At 36.2% G+C, this 21,845-nt stretch overlaps 3 protein-coding genes across 3 annotated transcripts; 2 read left to right on the forward strand and 1 right to left on the reverse strand.

Annotated features, from left to right (window-relative positions):
* Positions 1–460: 460 nt before the first annotated feature.
* Positions 461–3,299, forward strand: LOC112750118 (uncharacterized). Its single transcript, XM_025798675.3, has 4 exons — positions 461–684; positions 833–986; positions 1,597–1,905; positions 2,898–3,299. Exons 1-4 carry the CDS (start codon positions 587–589, stop codon positions 3,012–3,014), a joined length of 678 nt encoding a protein of 225 aa, XP_025654460.1. The 5' UTR covers positions 461–586; the 3' UTR covers positions 3,015–3,299.
* Positions 3,300–4,198: 899 nt separating this feature from the next.
* Positions 4,199–8,760, reverse strand: LOC112750117 (serine/threonine-protein phosphatase PP2A-2 catalytic subunit). Its single transcript, XM_025798674.3, has 6 exons — positions 7,822–8,760; positions 6,282–6,396; positions 5,651–5,759; positions 5,498–5,575; positions 4,850–5,041; positions 4,199–4,748 (listed from the first exon to the last, which is right to left on the reverse strand). Exons 1-6 carry the CDS (start codon positions 8,072–8,074, stop codon positions 4,575–4,577), a joined length of 921 nt encoding a protein of 306 aa, XP_025654459.1. The 5' UTR covers positions 8,075–8,760; the 3' UTR covers positions 4,199–4,574.
* An 8,357-nt stretch (positions 8,761–17,117) lies between these two features.
* LOC112750119 (uncharacterized) lies at positions 17,118–20,641 on the forward strand. The gene is made up of 6 exons (XM_072218991.1): positions 17,118–17,610; positions 18,408–18,500; positions 18,654–18,869; positions 19,851–19,958; positions 20,137–20,196; positions 20,293–20,641. Exons 3-6 carry the CDS (start codon positions 18,783–18,785, stop codon positions 20,296–20,298), a joined length of 261 nt encoding a protein of 86 aa, XP_072075092.1. The 5' UTR covers positions 17,118–17,610; positions 18,408–18,500; positions 18,654–18,782; the 3' UTR covers positions 20,299–20,641.
* Positions 20,642–21,845: the final 1,204 nt, after the last annotated feature.

The following is a 21,845-nucleotide window of genomic DNA, read 5'->3' on the forward strand; positions in this document are numbered from 1 at the left end:
AAATAAAAAATAATCATGAATATAAAAATAAAATAAAAATTATTTATTCTGAGAAAAAAATTAATTTATATAATTATTTAATTATATAAAAATATTTAGACCTTGAAATTATTCTTTGGATATAATTCATAGATTGTTATTTTTATTGTGTCTAATTAAGATACTATATAGTAGTGTGAACTAATTATATGTCTATTTTTGTATTAGTTATTTATAGAATTCGACTTAATTGTTCTTAAAATGTTAGTAAAAATATGTATTTTTCAAAATTTAATTTTAGGTTTTTGACTATTTTTATTTTTTATTTGCATAGTACCGAGTCAACCGGTTTAACCAGTGACCCACCAATTGAACCAATGACCCAATAACTTAATCGGTTCGATTATCGGTTCGGTTCTGACAACTATGTAAATAACATATAATTTATACATAAATACATAATTATTGATTTTATTAGTTTATTTTAAAATATAAATAATATTTTTGTTTTAGATTTCATAAAAAAAAAAGCAACAGACAATGCGTTGCAAACAAAACAGAGGAGAGGGGAGGGAAGTAGAAGAAGAAAGACAGGGCACTGAAAGCAATGAATTCTGCAAATTCACCATTGGTTCTTCCATTCCTCTTCTTCCTCGTCACCTCTTTCTTCCATGATCCTCCCTTTCGCGCCTCAGCGCAGAAAACGTAAGCTCTTATATTTTTTCCATGGTTTTTTGCTCGAAGTGCGCACACACCCTAATATACCCGATATTGTTGATTTATACAATTGCTTTGATATATGATCTAATTTTTGCTAAAGCTGGAAAGTTTGTTTTGTATTTGAATTGGCTAGGGATTGGATCAACAAAGAGAATCAAAATGGGAATGAGTTTGGGGAGCGAAGAGGTAGAGTTCTTATGAGCTTCAAAGAAAAGCCCTCAGGAAGTAACGTTACCTTTGAATGCACTCCTTCTGGTCCCTGCGTTCCATGCCTCTACTCCGAAAAGGTTCCGTTTTTTCCATCTTGATCTTATATAAGATAATGATTTTCTTTTCCTTTTCAATTTTGTAATATAGTTGTTGTTGTTCTTAAATAGAATGTCATTTTTTTAAAAAATTTTATCAAATTGAGGGGTTAGGGTTTCTGTTTGTCTTCTGGATTTAAAATATTTTCTGTGTTATTACAATAACAGTTATTTCATTTTGCAACTAGATATATAATGAAGCTGTCTAATTGATAAAGGCTATGTGAAAATTATGAATAAATATAGATCTGGCTTCAGTTTCTGTTTTGTTACTACCTGGTTTTATGTTGATTTAAGACTATTTGAGGAGATTGTGTGTATCGTTTTGTACACGTTTGTTCATGAAAACTTGGGCCAAAGCAAAAGTAGGGTCAGTGGTGAATGTTTATTCAAGTTCATAATCTTCAGTGTTCCTCATCCTAAGAAGTTTTATGAAGCTTTCAAAAGAAATAAGATTCTTAGGATTTCCAACATGTTGTAACCCCGTGGTTAAGTTTGATTGTAGCTTTCTTCATGGATAGCCTTTTTCCTTCTTGTTACCTATGGGCCTCTTTGATTTTGTTTTATATGGAAGCTCTTTTGGGGATTGCAGGGTGATGAGAAATATCGTTGCGGTGAAACTGGCTACCGTATTCCATTCAAATGCTTAGAAATCAAAGACACAACTAAGGGAAAAGAGAAAATAAATCCCCGTGAAGGTCGGTCTTTGTTTGAATTCTCCAACAATATCGAAATGTCAGACGAACTGTCACATGCTTCTGGAGAGTTTACTACTACGCAATCACATAGACATTTGCTAGATGATTCGTCGGCTTCAGATAATAAATCACAGGCTTACATCACTTATAGAAGCTGTATACCCCCAGCTAGTGGAGAGAAGTTGTCAGTTCTAAATTTTGAGGTAATGTTCAGTTCTAGCTCTCCATTAACGTTGAATTTGATTAATAGCTTCTGAACTTGGTTGATTGGAAAAATTGAATCGTTTAGTTAGTGGAACTAGTATATCAGATAATCACATCCAGTAAAGGAAACTAAGATGTTACATGGCTAACCTGTGCTGTTTTGTCTGCTGCTAAGTGTTTGTACCTGCAAATTCATGTGTTCGAAATGAATAACAAATTATCAAACAATAATCATTATCCTTGAGCTGCTGGAAAAGCTGTCAGTCATGAATGTCTTTTTTATGTGACGGATTCAAGTGGTAAATGTTTGAATTTTCCAATCAAGGGGCTATTCTTTAGATCATAAGATGCATCTTTCAGGTTCTACTGCCAAATAATTCCGTCTGAAGTTTTCCTACGTGTTTATCAGCCCTAAGCACTCAAGTAAACATCGTGTTCATTGCTTGAAATTACAATTATAACCGCAGTCAAGGATTTTATGCAGCATATTTGCAAAATGTCCCATTTGATTAAAAAACTATTATGACTCGTTGACATATAGCAATAGTTATTTATCAGAATTCAGAACTTTTGGGGATTATCAATGTGCTGTCACTGCTGTGATTCATCTCATTTTCTTAGCCATCAATAGTCTCTTGGCTTTAGAATTACCCCTTAGTGATTCATCAATGAAATCAGATCTGAGCTGCAAATTTAAGTCATTTTACCACGATAAGGTTTTTTTCTTTTTTTCCTATATGCCACCTTATTTAGATTTTCTTATCGGGACAAATTCAACCATGTCTTTTGAATGCATAATGCCAAACAAAATGCAAGCAAACGGCCTCCGAATTTGAAAAAAGATGGTTGTTCAGCCACATTTACTGCAATGTAGATATTGAACAGTAGTAATTTGTTTGTCACTTATATTTATTGCTTTGCATTTTTACTTGTTGAACAACATATGATGAACATTAGCGGATCATGCTTTTTTTTTGTGTAAAATTGACAGGCGATCATGCTTTTTTTATTGGCCATTAGTGGATCATTCATATACCTGAGAAAGAAGAAGGCGGTTTCTGTTTCTGGCTATACAGCTGTAAGGTCTCAAACAAACTCGCGCTTTTGAAATAGACAACTTCTGTATCATGATTCATGAGATTTCTTCCCCACTGAATCTTGTTATTTTTTGCTCATTTTTCTAGTCAAAATGTATGATATTATTATTGATATAGGCTAAATGTTTGGATTTAGCAGCAACCAAATATATTCATTGTATTTTGTAGCTATTCAATGTGGTACAGTTTTAGGTTCTGTTTCTTTTTTTTTATTAAATGGGCATCTTTGCCTGTTGCCACTATAGTCGAAGACTCAAATGTCATTGAAAGTTCCTAAATATTCTATTATTGCTAAATATTTTGATTCATTCCAACTTGATTACTAAGAAAAGAATTATAAAGCCTGGTTGTGAAGTCAAAATAGAAGCTATAGTAGATATAGTTATAATATTGTATTATGAATGAGATATGTTTACTTTATTCGCACTAGGTACTAAGATAAGAAATATGACGATGTCAATGGGAAAATATGTTGATGCCTTGATGGCGCATCAAAATAACAAACTCCGCATTTCTGTATTAAAAGTTTTCACATCCGTTATTGCCTTTCATAACACTCAGTCTCTTCGACATTGTAAAATGTAAAGACTCTTTCTCATGATTCTGCTTTCAGCATGATCATGTTCTAAAATGGGTATATATATTTTTAAATCGAATCCTACAAATATTAGGCAACCTCCACCCATTGGGAACTCTTGTTTTAGTTTTACAAGAGAGGCTAAATTCCTGTCCCCAGGTGAGGGGTCTCTAACCACCTAAAGTGGTACCAACCGAACTAATTGACATCCATTAGGAACTCTTATGACCGTTGATTTTAGAAACATAATTATGACTATATTACAAGAGTCCCGAAAAAACCCAAGACGAAAAGGTTCCATGATAACTCAGCTCAAGCTTATAAGTGATCATTTCAGCTGCTGTCATTATAGGGTGATTCCGTTATTGCAATAAAATTGGGCAGAAAATGAAAATATGGGAGAACATTTATCCTATTTCACATTTTCTTTTAATTACCTTTTAATCTTCTTGACTTTGAACCTATTTTCCGAAGTTTCTCAACATATTTCAAATAAATTCAAAGCAAACTAGTACACTCAGCATTCTAACTTCTAAATGAAGAAAGCAAGTTCCGTCTCGATGCAACGTCCCTCTCAAACCCCTAGGCAGTAAGCAGAGGACTCGTGATATCATTCGATTATGTAAAGATAAACACCTGCACTTTCATTTGTCACCATCAACTATCTCAAATAAACATGATGGGATATTGGACAGTCAACCCTCAAAAATCTCCCTTCCCTAACTTAAGATTTAATTGCCAAAAAAAAAAAATGACAGAACAAGATATACCAAGTTATTGCCGCTAAAAAATATACAATACCAATTGGAAGCTTGTGTCAGTTCTATAGGTTTCTTTGTCCAAATAAGATGGAGGTAGCAGCAGCAGCAAGAAAGCTCCAGTAGAAAGAATTATATTGTCGATAACCTCCACTTAACAGTGAAACTCCCTTTTTCCTTAAAAGACACATCTACAGTAACAGCAGAGCAGTAACTACAAACAGAGAGATATAAAGTCACAAAAAATAGTCTGGGGTCTTCCGCGTAGTGTCGGGCTCAATTTGCCTGGGAGCTGGATCAAACTGCAGAAAATTCTGATCCATGTTCTCTCCAATTTCCAGTATGGCTGCCATATTCCCACATCGGTAACAGTAATTTGGAGCGCTAAAAACGGTCACTACATTCTTTTCCTTAAAGAGTCATCAAAACAACAGTCAATACAAAGAATGCGACAGGTTATGTTTAAACATAAACACACTAATCACACGGAATCAAATACAATGTCAATCACCTGGCACCAATTGTACCCTTCCATGACAAGCTGGTGAGCCCTAGATATCAGGGAGAGACCATTGGTATGATTGAACTGAGCAGCAATATCCTGGCCAAATGTGTATCCAGCACCACGTGGAGATATTCCCCAACCACAGCGATCATCTGGATCAGACCACAAGAGGTCACACATTGGTCCTTCATGCGGAACCTATAATGCATGAAGACATCTGTCAGTCAACTGATGAAGCAATCTAAGAGCCTAACCACACAATGCTGAAGTAAATACTTAATGTGTGACCAAAATGAAGTGAAACATTTCCATCACAATACAAGCTTATTATAAACCACAACTAACAGTTACAAAATCACATAGGAAGAATTTTAAGTATACCAGGTACACCAGTGTTCCAATAATTTTAACCATTGATCTCAATTATAAAAAATATATACAATATATATTAATTAAAATCAACGGTTAAGATTATTAGACCGGTGTTAGGGTACATTTGAAAACTTTCCAATCACATAATCTATAATTTATACCAAATTGCTTTTCACAAAAGAATAGCTCTGAAGCTCAGAAACAAGCTTCATCGAAAATGTTGTCATACCAAATAAATCATGAGAGCTTGCAATTGCAATAGCCATTTAATAACACACAAACCTCCTGTATGCGGTCCAAGGCACGGATATTATCCAGCGTATCCAAAGAAGGTGACAGGCCTCCATGCAAGCAGAAAATCTGAAACATGCATGGAAGTTAAGTTAAACTGGCATAAAGAAATAGGAAACACTGTGCAAGATATTTAACTCAAACCTGACTCTCAATGAGGGCAGTTAGTGGTAAATAATCAAACAGGTCGGTAAAGTACTTCCAGACATTGGCATTCCCATATTTTCTCAAGCATTCATCATAGAAGCCATACCTGAAAGCAGGTGAGGTGAAACGTTATGAAAAACCATTAATAAATTGCTGTCAGCATGTGTAACCATGAATTTGGTATTTGCCGCATTCATAAGCACCCTATGCATGCACCAACGTTCTTTTTGGTAAGGTATGCATCATGGAGTTCACAACTCTTTTTACAAAGTAATAAAAAAAATATAGCTCTAGCATCTAAACTCAGAAACATGAAAACCATTAGCAACAAAGTACATATATCTGCACATCAAATTCATTTATTTTGATACTAAATAATACATCAGAATAATGATGAGAAACACAAAGATAAGAGAATATCATAGCGTCGTTACAAAAACCAAGTTGCTGATCCTAACCAAGACAATTAACATTTCCTTCACCTATGGCCAAGTTGTAAAAACAATGAATGCATGACGGCAGCAACAATTAACCTATTCTCAAACTTTTTGCAAGGTAATGTTAAAAACATGATCCATCACACAAGTTGCAGTGAGTTAAACATAAAAAGAGAGTAAAATGTTCTTACACTTGAGTAATTTGACGGCTTTCATGATTTCCCCTAAGAATTGTAATTCTATCTCTATAACGGACTTTTAAGATCACCAAAAGTGTAACCGTCTCCACTGAATAGTACCCACGATCTGCAAATAGCCAGCGCCATGAGGACTGGTAGCAATTCCAACATATGCAGAGACTATAATTTAAACATCATTAAAAGCAATGACAGGAAAGAAGGGGGGAAAGATGATAATGGCCAATGCAGGGTACCTTATTATAGCTAAAGCCTAAAACTTTTAACAGCCTAAAATATTAAAGTTATTAAGCACCATATCCTTCCCTAAAGACATTTCTATGACGCCGGATTTTGACCCCTCTTTACTAAAATGAACAAGTGCTTGGGATGTTCTGCTTCTTTTAAAGCTGCCAGCAATTTGTCAAATCTCAAAGGCCTGGTTCACTGCTCATGAACATTTACCCCATTAAATCTTTCCATGCAACTTATGATTTCATTTATCCATCACCATCAACAATTCGAACAACAACCTTTTTCCTTCAGTTCACCAGTCTTTTAAAATTCGAACTTAAAAATATTTAGAATAATCACAACTAGCAAGAATGATTGATATGCTTTTCCCCCCTACTTAGTCTTGCTATTTATATCTCCACAGTTTATCACCATTGTTACCCTACTCCACATATTTCATAAGATAATCTAACGGCTAGATTTTCAATTCCAAGCTTGCCCCATGCACAATCCTATCATGGATGCATCGCAACCACTCTAGCAAAAGAGAAGAGTGGAGTTACGAAGGATGCAAGTTTCACCAAGCATATATCGTTCCAAGTTCCACCAAGCATGTGTTAAGGCATAACTAAAAGGAACTAAAAAGATTGAGGTTTATATAGATTTCTACAGCAGTATCAATGCTATAAACACAATACGGTGCTTACAGATGGAACTAATCAAGTTTGTTTCATGCAAAGAACGCATCAAACACATTAACAAACTACCACAATATGCCAAAACAAGTATGAAATGATGGAAAAAGACTTGAAACTAGTTCAATTGCTAACTTAGAAGGAAAAGGAGAAGTAAAGCTCCCCTCGTTTTTCTTGCTGAAAAACAATCTGTCACAAACATACACGGTTGCAAAACATGAAAACAACATAACAGTTTTGAACAATCAGACGCCTCCAGTTAACAACGGATGTAACCTGCTATAAATTTCAAGAGGAATACCAAAAAAAAAAAAAAAAAAAAGAGAGGGGGGGGGGGGTCAGATCGCTAAGAAAGTCATCCCAAAATGCTCCAGAACCCAAAACGATGAAGCAGTATCCCAACACAAATCAAATAGGAAAAAATAAACACATAAAAGCTTTAAAGTCGAACCCAATATACAACAAAGCTATGAACCTCGTTATTTTCCTTAATCTCCATAAAAACCAAGGCTTAAAAAAATAAGTAAATTATTATATCAACCAGCAAACATTTCTTTAGGGGAAAAAATGACAGAACCAAAAACAGAAAGGGGAATTTTTGAAGGAGAAAAAAAAAAAAAACTGACCTACATAGTCGCCCATGAAAAGATAATTAGTGTCAGGAGCGCTGCCTCCTATCCGGAACAGCTCGATGAGATCGTAGAACTGGCCATGGATGTCACCGCAAACCGTAACGGGACACTTCACCGGCTGCACGTTCCACTCCTCCACAAGAATCGCCCTCGCCTGATCGCATAGTGCCTTCACCTCCGCCTCCCCCAGCGGTTTGCACTCCATCAGCTGCTCTATCTGCCGGTCCAGATCCGCGTTCGACGGCATCGTTCCTCTCTCTCTCTCTATCTCTCTCTCTCAGATCTGAAAAAGCTTTGAGATCTTCGATCGATCGGTTATTTTTGCGAAGAGACGTCGAATCGGTTTTGAGGGTTAAGCTGACCGGAGTGTCGCCGGCGGCGAGAGGAGGAGGAGGTGCTTCGGGGAAGCGGTTCCGAGGCGAAAAGCGGGGAGCGGAACGATACGTTTCGGAGGAGAAGGGGTTGGGATTGGCTTCTTCGGCCCCTGAATCATTTCATTTTTTTTTCCTTCGACCTCTCTGTTTTTCTTTTTCCTTTTTCTTTTTTTTTTTCTTCTGCGTGTCGCAGTTATTATTATTATTATTATTTTTTTTTGTGCTTCTCTTGAAAAAACAATAAAAATTAAAAGAAAGAAAAGCAGGAGAACAGAAAAGAGAAGTATTGGGGAAAAATATTTTTTATTTTATGATTATTTTATTATATTTTAAATTTACACTCAGAATGAAAGAAAGTAACGCGGAAATTGCCGGGAAGGTGGGGGAGCCTGGCTAGTGGCTGCCATAGCGCATAGGCAAAGTGGCGGCTGATATGAGTAGATGTCTCCAAATGACCTGCGACTTGCTGGTCGGTTCGGTTCGCTCAGAAAACTGAGATTTTGGTGACTAAACAAACCAAAAAAAAACAAAAAACAAAGAAAAACAAGCCAAATTAATTGGTTACGATCATATCTAAATTAATATAATATTGAAAATTCCTCTAAAATTGAAGCAACAAGAATCCTCGTCAGAAACAATTATTTTGGTCATTCAGTCCGTTACGTTATTTGCATCTGTTTTTTAAATTAAGACAGTAATTACTTTTTAATTTTAATTTATGATATTTTTAATTTATTTTTTAAATTTTATTATGGAATATCATTACTAGATATTTATTTGTTTATTAATGAAAGAGTATCTAAACAATCACTTTCACATAGTACTTTTCAAAATCTATTATTTTAAGATAGAAGTAAGTTCCTCCAAATTGTATATAGCTCTATAAAAAAATATTACAAACTTCAACTTTTTCGATGCAATCTTTTACCCACAACCATCAGAATTACAAAAAATAAAGCTAAAATCGGCTAAACTTTCATAAGCAGAAAAGCTAGCATCACAATTCAATTTAGTAGACTCGGCAGAAGGAAGAGTCCAATGCAAGCAAAGGGAGGGAGGGGACAAAGCTCGATGCATTGTGAAAATAGAGTGCAACTCTCTTACTGAGTTATGAGTCAAACCGGTCACTTTACTAGTACTCTAATGATCATCTGGACTAAATAAGTCATTATTCGTGCTTCTCCAAATTCACCAGATAGTCGAGTAGAAAATAAAAACATCCCAAAAGTAAGACCCAGCAAAGTTAGTGTCGTAAATTCAAGTGATCAGAATATAATCCAAATAAAGTCTAAATCTCTTTGGCACTGAGGCAATCCTGTAGATAATGAATAACAGTTTCAGGACTAAGTTTACATTGATGACAAGTATTCGACTGAGCTAAACCACAATCAAATCAAAACTCCGCCGTAGAGAGTACATTATGAAGACTAAGCTAAATCAAGAACTTGAACATCTCTGGAATATGAAGCCCCATACTTACAACCAATTATCATGCTCATTCCAACCAAACTTTTTCTTAGCCAACCAACTGTATTCACTATTAGCTGAATAAAGTCTAGAGGATGTTGGGTGCCAAATCTACCTAAGTTTCTCCCCCTCTTGTAAGTCAGGATTATACCCGTCTAAATGCTGTCTGACCTCCTCCAGAATAAGAGAAAATATCCTGAAAGTTCCATTAACCACCCCGCCAAACATCCTTAATAGTCAAATCAGAATTAGAAATATGCACAAAGAAAATATCATTAGTAATTGGACCCTCAAGACATCACTTATCAAACCAGAAAGGTTGATCACAAGATTTGATACACTAAGAAAAATCATCCTTGAGAACTCTAAAGGCCTTAGAAATACTTTTCCAAACATAAGAGGCATTACTTGAGAAAGGTCTGTCTAGAGCTCCATCGTTCCTCATGTACTTTGCCCTGATAAGAGCAACCTAAGGTTTGTCTTGACAGTGAAATAGTTACCAAACAAGTTTTTCAAATAAGGATATATTAGCACAAGCATGATCTTTAACACCTAGACCAACAAACTTCTTGGAAATGACCACTTTTTCCCAATTAACTAAAGAAAGACTTCTACCATTCACTTTATCCTTCCAGAGAAACTGTCGCATTATAGAGGATAATTTATCACAAACTCAGTGGGGAAGAGAGATACTTGCATATGATAAACCGAGATGGATGCCGCGATAGAATTAATTAAGCAAAGTTTACCATCTTAATTAATTGAGAAGTCTACCTTTCCAGTTAACTAATCTGTCTCTAACCATTTCAATCACCGAATAAAAAGAGACCCTATTAGCATGAGAATGATTGAGATTCACATCCAAATATTTTCCTAAGTCCAAACAAATCTAATGGAAGAAACCGTAGTAAAGACATTTCTTCTACGAGCAAACACATTCTTGGAGCATAAGGCTTTGAACTTCTCAAGGTTGATTTTCATTTCTGAGGCCTTACAAAAAGTGTTTAGGAAATTCATCACCATTTGAACCTGAGTCTTAGAAGCCTGATAAAAAAGAAGTAAATCATCTGCAAACATCAAATGAGAGAACTTCGGGCTACACATAGAAATAGAGACTGGCTTCCACATGCCTTCTTCCACCTTATGAGAAATATAACAAGCAAGTCTCTTCATACAAAGCACAAATAAATATGGAGACATTGGATCATCTTGTCTCAACCCCCTTCTAGGGGACAATACTCTCCAATTTATTACCATTCCACAAAATAGAGAGAGATGAAGCACGAACACAAGACATAATCAAACTAATGGTGTTCATAGAAAAACCAAAAGCAATAAGAATACTTTGTAGAAACCTCTAATCTAACATATCATAAGCCTTTTCAAGATCAATTTTGAAATCAAGAGTACTTTTTTTGGATTTTGTATACTTCATGAAGTGAAGGACTTCTTATACCACAATGATGTTCTCAGGAGCACCTCAGCCTCGGCCTGGAATGAAACCACCCTGAAGCGGACTAACAATATATGTCAAAAAAGGTCGTAGTCAGTTAACCAGGATTTCAGTGATAATTTTATAAATAATATTACACAAGCTAATACGCCTAAAGTTCTTCATGAAAGTTGGAACCTCCACTTTAGGAATAAGAACAATAAGAGTTTCCATGATACTAAGGTTCAAAATGTCGCCAGAAAAAGCCCTCTTCTGATAATATTCCAAATCTCACTACCCACTATCTCCCAATATTCTTTGAAAAAAATGCTTGAAACCCATCCGGACCAAGAGCCTTAAAAAGACTCATACTGAAGACTGCTGACTTCACCTCTATAAAAGAGACCAGCGCAATAAGCATGGCCCCCAGTCTCATCACTCAGAGAGGGTATAGGAACCTCTCACAGACAATCAACCTTAACCTCCTCAATTGTGCCAAAGAGATCCTTATAAAAATTAAGAGCCTCATGTTGGAGAAGATTTGGATCAATAGACCAAGAGCCATCCCTAATAAAAAGTCCATGAACTCTGTTATGATTCTTGTGTATCAAAGTCTATCGATGACAAAAATTTTGTATTTCTTTCCCCATGCTTAACCCACTGCTTCTAGATTTTTGGTACCAAAAGAGCTCCTCTTGTAACAACAATCTGTTATAGTCTTCTTGGTAGCACGAATCCTCATACCTTCGTACTGTTGTACCAGCAAGTGCACTGGGTCATCCAAGTAATACCTGAGAGAGTCAGGGTCGATCCCACGAAGATTGTGGTTTAAAGCAAGTTATGGTTATCTTGCAGGTCTTAGTCAGGCGAATCAAAAGGTTGATGGATAATTAATAATAATGTTGTATAATTTAAATTCAGTAATGGGAATGTAGTTGAGGGTTGGAGTTGCCTTGTCTTTCTGAATTAACTTTGATATTACTGTCTTCTTTGCTTGTGAGTGATTTCTTCAATGGCAGGATGTATGTGATTGACACTAGTTTGAGCAACTGCCAATACTCCTCCAGATCTGAACCCCAGATTTAGTGCGGATCCATTCTGATTGAGGGTGAAGCTCCTGTAGTTCATTCTCCTTAATGATCCTACTCAAAACGCCACAAACAAGGTCGAATCTTCCGGATCGGAGGATGCTGTGCCTTAGGTACCAGCCTCTACCACAGAGACCATAATCTCCCCGTAAATCGGCTGAACTGATGTCTCGAGAAGTCCCCAACGAAGTCGTGGATTAGCCGTCTGAGAGACATATATTCAAGCTGGTGGTTCATCATTGTCCGATGAAAGATGCACTCTGAACCCATGTAGAATGTGATAAACTTATGCCAGTTCAACGCATTCATATTGATGAAGAATGACTATACATCTTAGAATTAATCAAACACGGATCGAAGAGAAACAGTAATACTTTTATTAATTCATAGGATTCAGCAGGGCTCCTCCCCCTCATCCTAGGAGGTTTAGAAACTCATACTGAAAGGAAAATATAATGTGTAAACAAATATAGGGCTGTAAAGTGTGCGTGATGTTCTTATGATTATGTAAAATACACTTTAAATACTAAACAGATGACTAGTAAGGGTAAAACAGTCTATTTAGTTCTAAAATCCGCTTCTAGGGCCCACTTTGTGAGTGTTTGGACTAAGATTTGATGAGATCCACGTGCTATGAGGCTTCTAGGGCATGAAACGCTAGCTAGGGGGTCCTCTCTGGGCGTTTGGACGCTGGTTCTGCTCTTTGAGCGCTGGACGCTGGAAGGGGGCAGGAAGCTGGCGTTGGACGCCAGTTTTGGGCCTTCTAATCCGAAGCAAAGTATGGCCTATTATACATTTCTGGAAAGCTCTTGATGTCAGATTTTCATAGCCATTGAGATTGCTCCATTTGGACTTCTGTAGATCCAAAAAAGGTCTTCTGAGTGCAAGTAGGTCAAATCCGGACAGCATCTACAGTGCTTTCTCTGTCTCTGAATCAGACTCTTGCTCCAACTCCTCAATTTCAGCCAGAAATTACCTGAAATTGTACAAAAATACAAAAACTTATAGTAAAATCCAAAAATGCGAATTCAACACTAAAACCTATAAAAACTTAATAAAAACTAAACAAAATATACTAAAAACTATATGAAAATGATGCCAAAAAGCGTATAAAATATCCGCTCATCACAACACCAAACTTAAAATGTTGCTTGTCCCCAAGAAACTAAAAACACAGTAGGATAAAAAGAAAATTAAGATACAATAAATTTCAAAGTTTTTAATGAAGCTCAGTTACAATCAGATGAGCAGGATTTAGTAGCTTTTTGCTTCTGAATAGTTTTGGCATCTCACTATCCATTGAACCTTAGAATGGTTGGCATCTTTAGGAACATAGAATCCAAATAATATTATTAATTCTCCTAACTAAGTTCTTTTTTATTCTTGAACATGGATTTTTGAGTCTTGGCCGTGACCCTAAGCACTTTGTTTTTCAGTATTACCAACGGATACATAAATGCCACAGACACTTTAACTGGGTGAACCCTTTTGGATTGTGATTCAACTTTGCTAGAATCCCCAGATAAAGGTGTCCAGAGTTCTTAAGCACACTCTTTTTGCTTTGGACCACGACTTTAACTGCTCCGTCTTAAACTTTTCACTTGACACCTTCATGCCACAAGCACATGGTTAGGGACAGCTTGATTAAGCCGCTTAGACCAGAATTTTGTTTTATTTAGGCCCTCCTAACCACTGATACTCAAAACCTTGGGTCCATTTACCCTTTCCTTTTGGTTTAAAGGGTTATTGTCTTTTTTTGCTTGCTTATTTTTTTCTTTTTATTTTTTGCCACTTTTTTTTCTTTTTTTTTTTCGCATGCAAGCTTTTTCTTTTTCTTTTTGCTGCTTTTTCTTACTTCAAGAATCAACTTTTGGATTTTTCAGATTACCAATAATACTTCACTTTCATCATCATTCTTTCAAGAGCCAACATTCATAAATTTCAACTTCAAATATGCACTGTTTATTCATACATTCAAAAAACAAAAGTAATGCCACCACATCAAAATAATTGAACTATTCTTATTTTAAACTTGAAATTCATGTATCTCTAAATTCTTTTCAATAATTTTTTTTAAGTAAGGTGAGAGATATATTGAACATTTTACATCTTTAAGACATCAATGCAAATGATCATGCAATAAGAACCCGTACATGCGTTACACATAGCCATTCATTATGAATCTTTCGACGGAGTGCCTGAAAGTTGATCATCTTCTTTGTACCTCCGAAAATGCTCCGTTGTAACCATATAACATTATCTTTTGCCACTGGAATGTCTAATTTCTTAGACCATCCATTCTTATTTGGGTCCTTAACATTCGCATCTCTTGACGACTTTTCCACCTTCTCTTCCACTTTTCTTATATCTCTATATTGCTAACGGTTACCTTCTTCACCTTGTCTTGTGGATTCCTGCACTTCTTTTTCTTTGATGTCCTTTAGTTCAGATCTTCTTTTGTACATTGCTTCTGCTACGAAAATTCTTTTTCCTCTCAACACCATATGATTCATTTCTACAACAGCCTTCAAAGCTCCCCCCTTTGATAGTGGTGTTGAAGGATTGGTGATTGGAGATAAAGTAGTATTATAGTTGGAGTTAGTTGGATTTTATTAGAGGATAATTTAAAAATTTTAATATGTTTTTTGGATTTGGATAATTTTATCAATAAAATCCTGTGGGTATAAGGTTAGATTCATTTTCTCGTAAGTAGATTTGTAACATTATGAAATACCTTTGTGAGAATCTTGTACATGGATTTCACTGCATACTTTCTCACTGCGCGTCCAGCATGTTGCTGTAGACATAGCCTTTTAGATTCATACTGTGTGGTGTTGTGAGGTTCATGGCAAAAATGGCAGAGGAAGAAGGGCAGGAAGAAGCGAGACCGCCATGAATCTTTTGGTCGAAGCCGTGGGAGGCGAGAACGGAGTTGAGATTCTGCATGGCTTTTGAACAATGCGTTGGCATTGAGGTGGTTGTCATTGTTGTCAACGGTGGTGGTGAACTGCAATAGTAAAGGCGGGGTTGCGGAGGGTGCACATTTGACACGCGGATGGGTAGCACGAAAGATGACGCACGGAGCGATCGGACATTTGCGGAGATGCTTGGGCGGCGTCCATGGGCGGATGGGGGTGTCGGCTGGAGGTTGGGCGGCGTCAGATCGGAGAGAGGGGAGTGAAGCGGCTCTTGGGGGTGCCTCTACAGACCGAAAATGGTAAATAGAGGAAGGGGGTCAAATTTAAATTGAGTGTAACTGCGAATCCTTATTTTATTAAATTTCAAAATTTAAAATTAAAGATAATTAATTAATGATTTGATTTATAATTTTAATTTTTTTCTTTTTTTTACTCTATTGTTTATATTGTTTACTCCTTTAGGGAATTTGACAATGTGTATAGTGGACTGGTAATTTAGCCTAAATACATATAAAAAATAAAAAACACTCCATAAATTATCGAAATAAAAAAACTCACTCATTTATTTTTAAAAAATAACCATTCCAAACTCTAATTTATCAAAGCATTTCACTCCAATATCTTCTCCTTTTTCAACCGGCTGCTACCCCCACTTTTATCAATAATCATCCTACTTCACCGTCGCTACTTGACTTGCCACACACCGCCACCGACATCACTCATCCACAGTGAAAATAATCATCAATTTAAGGATAAAAATAATCATCCAAATATCTAATAAATTGAACATCCAACATATTTTAATTATATATAACTAAACTCAATCTAATTAAAATAATAATCTACATAACAATTAAAATAACCATCCGCATACTTATTAAAATAACCATCCTAAACTGGTCATTAAATTAATATAATCCGGAAGTAATCCAGGAGTAGAGGAAAAAATTATTGGTCCCATATCATCAACTCCAATCAATTCACCAATTTTTCATGGGTCAGGTGGATCCACCATCACTACTCCGATAGTAGTAGGGTGGTTAATCCAAAAAAGCTTCACATGCAAACACCTTAAGTTGGCAACAAAAAATTTTAAGAGACAGCATTTTCTTGGTGAGGGAGGATTTGGAAGTGTTTTCAAAGGATGGCTTCGTAGAGATTATCCTATGACTCTAACAAAACCTGAAATAAGGATCCGTATTACTATAAAATCTCTTAATCAATTTGGTCTTCAAGGCTATCAAGAATGGCTCGTATGATCACCATTAACTCCATGATGTAGCAACAATTCCACGAGAGGGTTGCACAACACCGCAGTAACGCGGTCAGGGAAGAGTGGTGCGAAAACTGCAGCAGCAGCGTTGGACTGAGCGCTGGAAGGCGAGGCGAGTCGGGTTGACCGACGGAGGTGGAGGTGGAGGCGGCGTCGGTATATTTTGCGGGGAGTGCAGCGGCGTGAGGTGAGGACCGGAGAATATGACGGTTTTAGACGTGTATTGGAGATTATGGTGAGATTAGAAATAACCGTAGTGTGAATGAATTTAAATACAAATCCTAATTTTTTGTTTGAATTAAAAAAGAGTAATTATTAAAAATTAATTGAACTAATTATTATATAATCCTAATTTTCTTTTTACTCCTATTATATATTAAAATTATTATCTCCCAATACTTTTTCATAAAGATATTAATGAACAAGTACCTGTAGATAGTGAGTTATTGTATGAGATTATGAGAGTAAGAGACTTTAGTTATAATTTTGAATTTTTATGTATTTTTGAATTTACAAAGAAGGTTTTTTTTACGACTGTGTTCATATTTATGATTTAATAATTAATATATTATATATCATTTTATTATAATCTAGTTATTCTAGTTGAATTTTGGTTAAACCTTTTGAATTGTTAAAACTTTAACCGCCCCGAACAGTTTGATGTCCAGACTATGGTTCTGAAAATCAAACCGATCTGCAAACTGACGACATAAATGGTTCCATCAAGTATACAAAACCATCGGAAAAAAAACCAATAATAAACTAGTGAACCAGGCGGGAATCGGCCGGTTGGATTGGATGGAAAACCGGCCGATTTGGTAAAAGTGGCGTCGTTTTTTGCTTAAACGTTTAAACAAACTAACCCTAGCTGCACATCTCTCACTCTCTCATTGAAGATGTAGACCTCTGAATCACTCCCCCTTCTCCAGCCCTAGCTGCTGCCGTCGCCAGTCTGTCGATCCACTCTCGCCGGCCGTCCGTCCGTGTAGCCACTGCCCCCAAGTCTCCAACCCCTGCTCTCTTCTTCCGCGAACTCTCGGGTCTCTCACTCTCCTCTCTTCCGTGATACCCCGCACATGCCGCTCCCCCGCCGTCACTCTCGCATGGAGGAAGACATGTCGCTGTGCTCGCACGGAGGAAGACACGTCGCCGTCGCGCTCATATAGAGGAAGAATCATCGCAAGCGCCATGTTTCCTCCTCCTCTCTGTCAAGCCATCATCTGCTTCTCAGGTGCGCCGCTGTCTGCTTCTAAGCCGTCCTCCTCGCCGCAATCGTTGTCGTCCGCGACCCTCATACCGCGTCCTCCATCTTAGGGTTTGAGTCTCCTCTTGATTAGAAATTTGTGGTATGTTAGGTGGCAGCTTAGATTTAGGCGGTGATAGCTTTGAGCCTGCAGCTATGGAAGAATGAGGTTTCGAACTTCTAGTTTTTGTTAAATGATGTGGACTGTACAATTGCTACTTCGAGGAACCTTTATTCTTTTTTTTTTTGTTGACGAAACCTTCATTCTTTTTCTTTGTTGTTTGGACAAATTTAAACCAAAGTTAGAAATGGTTTGATATGTTTTCGATGTAATTGTTTTATTGATTAATGTCATCAAAGCAAACATTTATAGGATGAAGAAAGGATTTTGATTTCTCTTATAGCAAACTTTGAAAGCAAAAGTTTCTGTTCATTAAAATATATAAGTTTGTACTTTATCTAAAGATCTTAAGATTGTGGTTGATGACATTTCATGTAATGTTTTAAATTTAAAAGATATTTTAAAGTTTATATAGACTATAATTATATTTTAGAATGTTTATTTATAATTTATTTTTTATTTTAATATAAAACCGATTTTTTGATTGGACTATAGTTGAATTGGTTTAACCATTAAATCAATAAACCAGTAACTAGAGTGATTTGATAATCGGTCATGTTGGTCCAGACTAGTTTTCCAAACCTTGATTCAGATATTTGCATCTCTTATCCTTCTAACTTTCTCAGCTTCTCTCTTTACTGTAGCATTGTTTTATTTCTTTCAGAGGCAAGGTTCTTGTCCTAGAATCCTAGATTGCCGATTCCAATATTTATTGGACTGAAGAATCATCTTTCGACACAATGGTGATGTTGATATAGTGAGTAGTTTTGAATCTGTTGGTTTGGTCTGTATTGCGTTGTTTTGGAACATTGATGAGCACAGATATTGCAAAATCTTTCTACAAACAAACAAAGGAAAATCATCATCTTCCTTCCAAATTCCAATTTCCTTTCCTTTACTCTTGTTTCAGTATTTCCTTTAAAACAAACAGTGTCAGTGCCTCATTTCTTTCTTCATAATACCGAACCATTAGAATCTAGCCTGACTTAGGGATAAAGGAAAAGAAAAAGAGAATTCCATCAAACCCCTTGCTTCCTTGATGGTCATGGCTGCGATTCGGAGTATCAACACAGTGGCAGAGGCTATGCCCCAACTCACCAGATTCTCTCTTCAAGCCCCAAAATTGGTTAGCACTTCTTCCCCTTTTAAATCAAAGAGGAAAATTTTCAATTTTTATTTGCTATTTTTTTAATATTGTTTACTGCATGATTGGGTTAGAATATGAAAGTTTGTTTCTTAGCTTGCCTTGAAAAAATGTACATTCCTTTTTTCCAAGAATAGAGTAGATTTGAATTTTTCTTATAAGTCGGAGTTTAGAAGGAAAATTTAGCTACAAATATAAGAAAATGTTACTTAATATTAGTAAAATATTCCTGTAATTTACTAATTTATTTGACTTATGCACCTTTAATTGAATCCCGAAGGAGAGAGACTATGGAATATTGACTGTTGTTTTGTTTGGGTTTTTCATGGCTTGAACACTTTTGGTGACCAAATATATTAAAGGTTCATTTGATTCAATATATGAAGGCCTAAAAGAGAGAAACAAATCTTTTTGCCATAGTGCACTATACACCATATCTGAAGTATTTGGTTGGAGTATAATTCACCATGGGATAGGATGAGTTGTTTGGCCTCTATTTGGTGTAAAGGTCATGAATTTTTTGAATGTGTTTCTTTCACAGACATGTTGAGAGATTAGAGATGTACACACTGTAAGTACTAAATGATATTCTTCTTATATATAGAAAAAAAAAGTAGAGAAAAAAAGAAAGAATGTTCTGTATTTAACTAGGGTATAACTGGGTTTAGTATTGTATTATTTGGGTTTCAAAGGGTGTTTTATGTTGTATCATCATTACACAATTGGAAGCTGTAGAAAAGAAGGAAAGCATTATTGTTTTGTGTTTTGTGTTTTGTGTTGATTACACTAAACTCTCCAAATGTTACTTGGTGTTACACTCTACACACGACACGTAGTGGTTAAAGGCTTTGCTTCTGTTGTATTCTTACTTATCATATTGTTCTTGCATCTTGAAACATCTTTCTCTTGGAGAAATTATGCTTATTTCCCCTACCTTATCCATGATTCCTGGACTGTTCTCAGGTGGAGGTGGAATTTGCCAATGGTCGTGTATTCAAGTTGTCGGCTGAGTTTCTAAGAATAAACAGTCCTGCAGTTGATGGAAAAATCAGATCAATTGGAGGTGAAAAGGTACTTGCTTTCTGCAACTCAGAATGCTTTTTCAACTGCACCATTTGGAAACTCTATCCTGGGTTTTAGTACACTTTGATAATTGAATCAATGAGATCTCTTGTCTGATTAATCTTCCTTGTTACTTCTTTTTCTGTTGTTTTGATACGACTACATTCCAATTGATCCCTCGAACCAGGTAATATCGGGGAGACGGCATGTGGGAATCATGTCTGCAGAACCAGTAGTCAACTACGGGGTAGGGTACATCAAACTTAGACATTAGATCTAAATTTCAATATCTAAATCCCTCAAACTGAAATGTGATGCATAGTTGCTGAATTGGATTGTTCAGGCTTAATTTTGATGACTTGCACAAAACCGGAAGCTATTCGTGGGATTATTTCTATCACCTGGGAAGTAACAAGTTTACCCTCATGAGAAATTACATCAAAACACTGAAGAAATATGGGCTAAGCCGGGATCCACGCAGAAAAAAATGATGCAGGCATCCGCTTCTTGATTGGCCAAAACTGGTTTGAAATTGTGTCAGTTGACATCATGAAACTTGTGCTTGTCGTTGGATAGCTTCATCTGTTGAAATTGAAAAACTGAATTTTGTATTAGGTGAAGAATAGTGTTTCAGGGAAGTATTCACTAATTATCAAAGGATGAAAGAAATAAAGGAGTGTTCTTCTTGACCCTTTTCTTTTCTTCCATTACAATTATTTGCTAGAGTCATCTGAACCCTGCCAAAATCCCTATAGCGTTCATGTTTCTTATTCTGCATGACTATTTCCGTAAAATTGTCGTTATAATCTGTTCAAAAAAAAAAAAAAAAAAAAAACCAATTAAACCAGTAATCATTACACGAAGATGAAGGTGGAGAGTTTAATGAATTTTCAAATCCAAAAAGAATTCATGATAAGTAATGCATTTTCTGTACTGCCTTAAAAGAAAAATAAGAACAAATATTATTTGCTCATTAGAATATCTTCTATGTTAGTTCTAGTTTTAATTTTATTTTAAATCTTACAAGATGACACATAAACATTTGTAGGATCATACGTCATAAATAGTAGATTTAAAATTAAAAGTAAAATTTGCCGTTTTATAAATAGTAGATTTAAAATTAAAAGTCTAATGCTTTATCTTAAGGTGAATATTCCCATGACATCTTCACATGAAAATAGCATTGTGGACCATTAGATGAGTTGATATGTTTGGCTATATATTTGATTAACTATCTAAGGGTTCACAATGTCATCTTCATATGAAGATGTCAATTTTCATATGAAGATGTCATCATGTAAGTATTTCTCTTATCTCAATTCAATTAGAATTTTATATTAGGGATAAGTATGATTTTGGTCCCTAACGTATGAGCTGAAAATTTTTTTCGTCTCTCGCCTTTTTTTCGCTCTAAAGTGGTCCCAAGGTTTCGGTTTGTTTTAAAATTGTCCTTTTTACCAATTTTATTTTTTTATTACCAAATTACCTTTTATTAAAAAAATTTTAAAATAAAATAAAAAAAGGAAAGGAGGATACAGAAGCGAGTGGGAGGGAGGCCAAGAAAGAAAGAAAGGGGGGGGGGGGGGGCGAGAAAGGTGGGGGGAGGGTGGAGGGTGGAGGGGAGAGAGAAGAGGGACGCCATGCCGCCGCATCGCCGCTTCTTCTTCTTCTTACCGCCGACCCCACCGCTGCACCGCCGCCCGCGGCCGCCGCTTCTTCTTCCCGTCGCCGCACCGCCGTCCATTTCTTCTTCTTCTTCTTCTTCTTCTTCTTCTTCTTCTTCTTCTTCTTCTTCTTCTTCTTCTTCCCGCCGACCCCACTACCGCACCGCCTCCCGCCATCCGCCGCTTATTCTTCTTCTTCTTCTTCTGTTAATTGAATTTTTTGTGAAATTTT

Source organism: Arachis hypogaea, chromosome 15, assembly GCF_003086295.3.
Source record: "Arachis hypogaea cultivar Tifrunner chromosome 15, arahy.Tifrunner.gnm2.J5K5, whole genome shotgun sequence".
Lineage (NCBI taxonomy): Eukaryota > Viridiplantae > Streptophyta > Magnoliopsida > Fabales > Fabaceae > Arachis > Arachis hypogaea.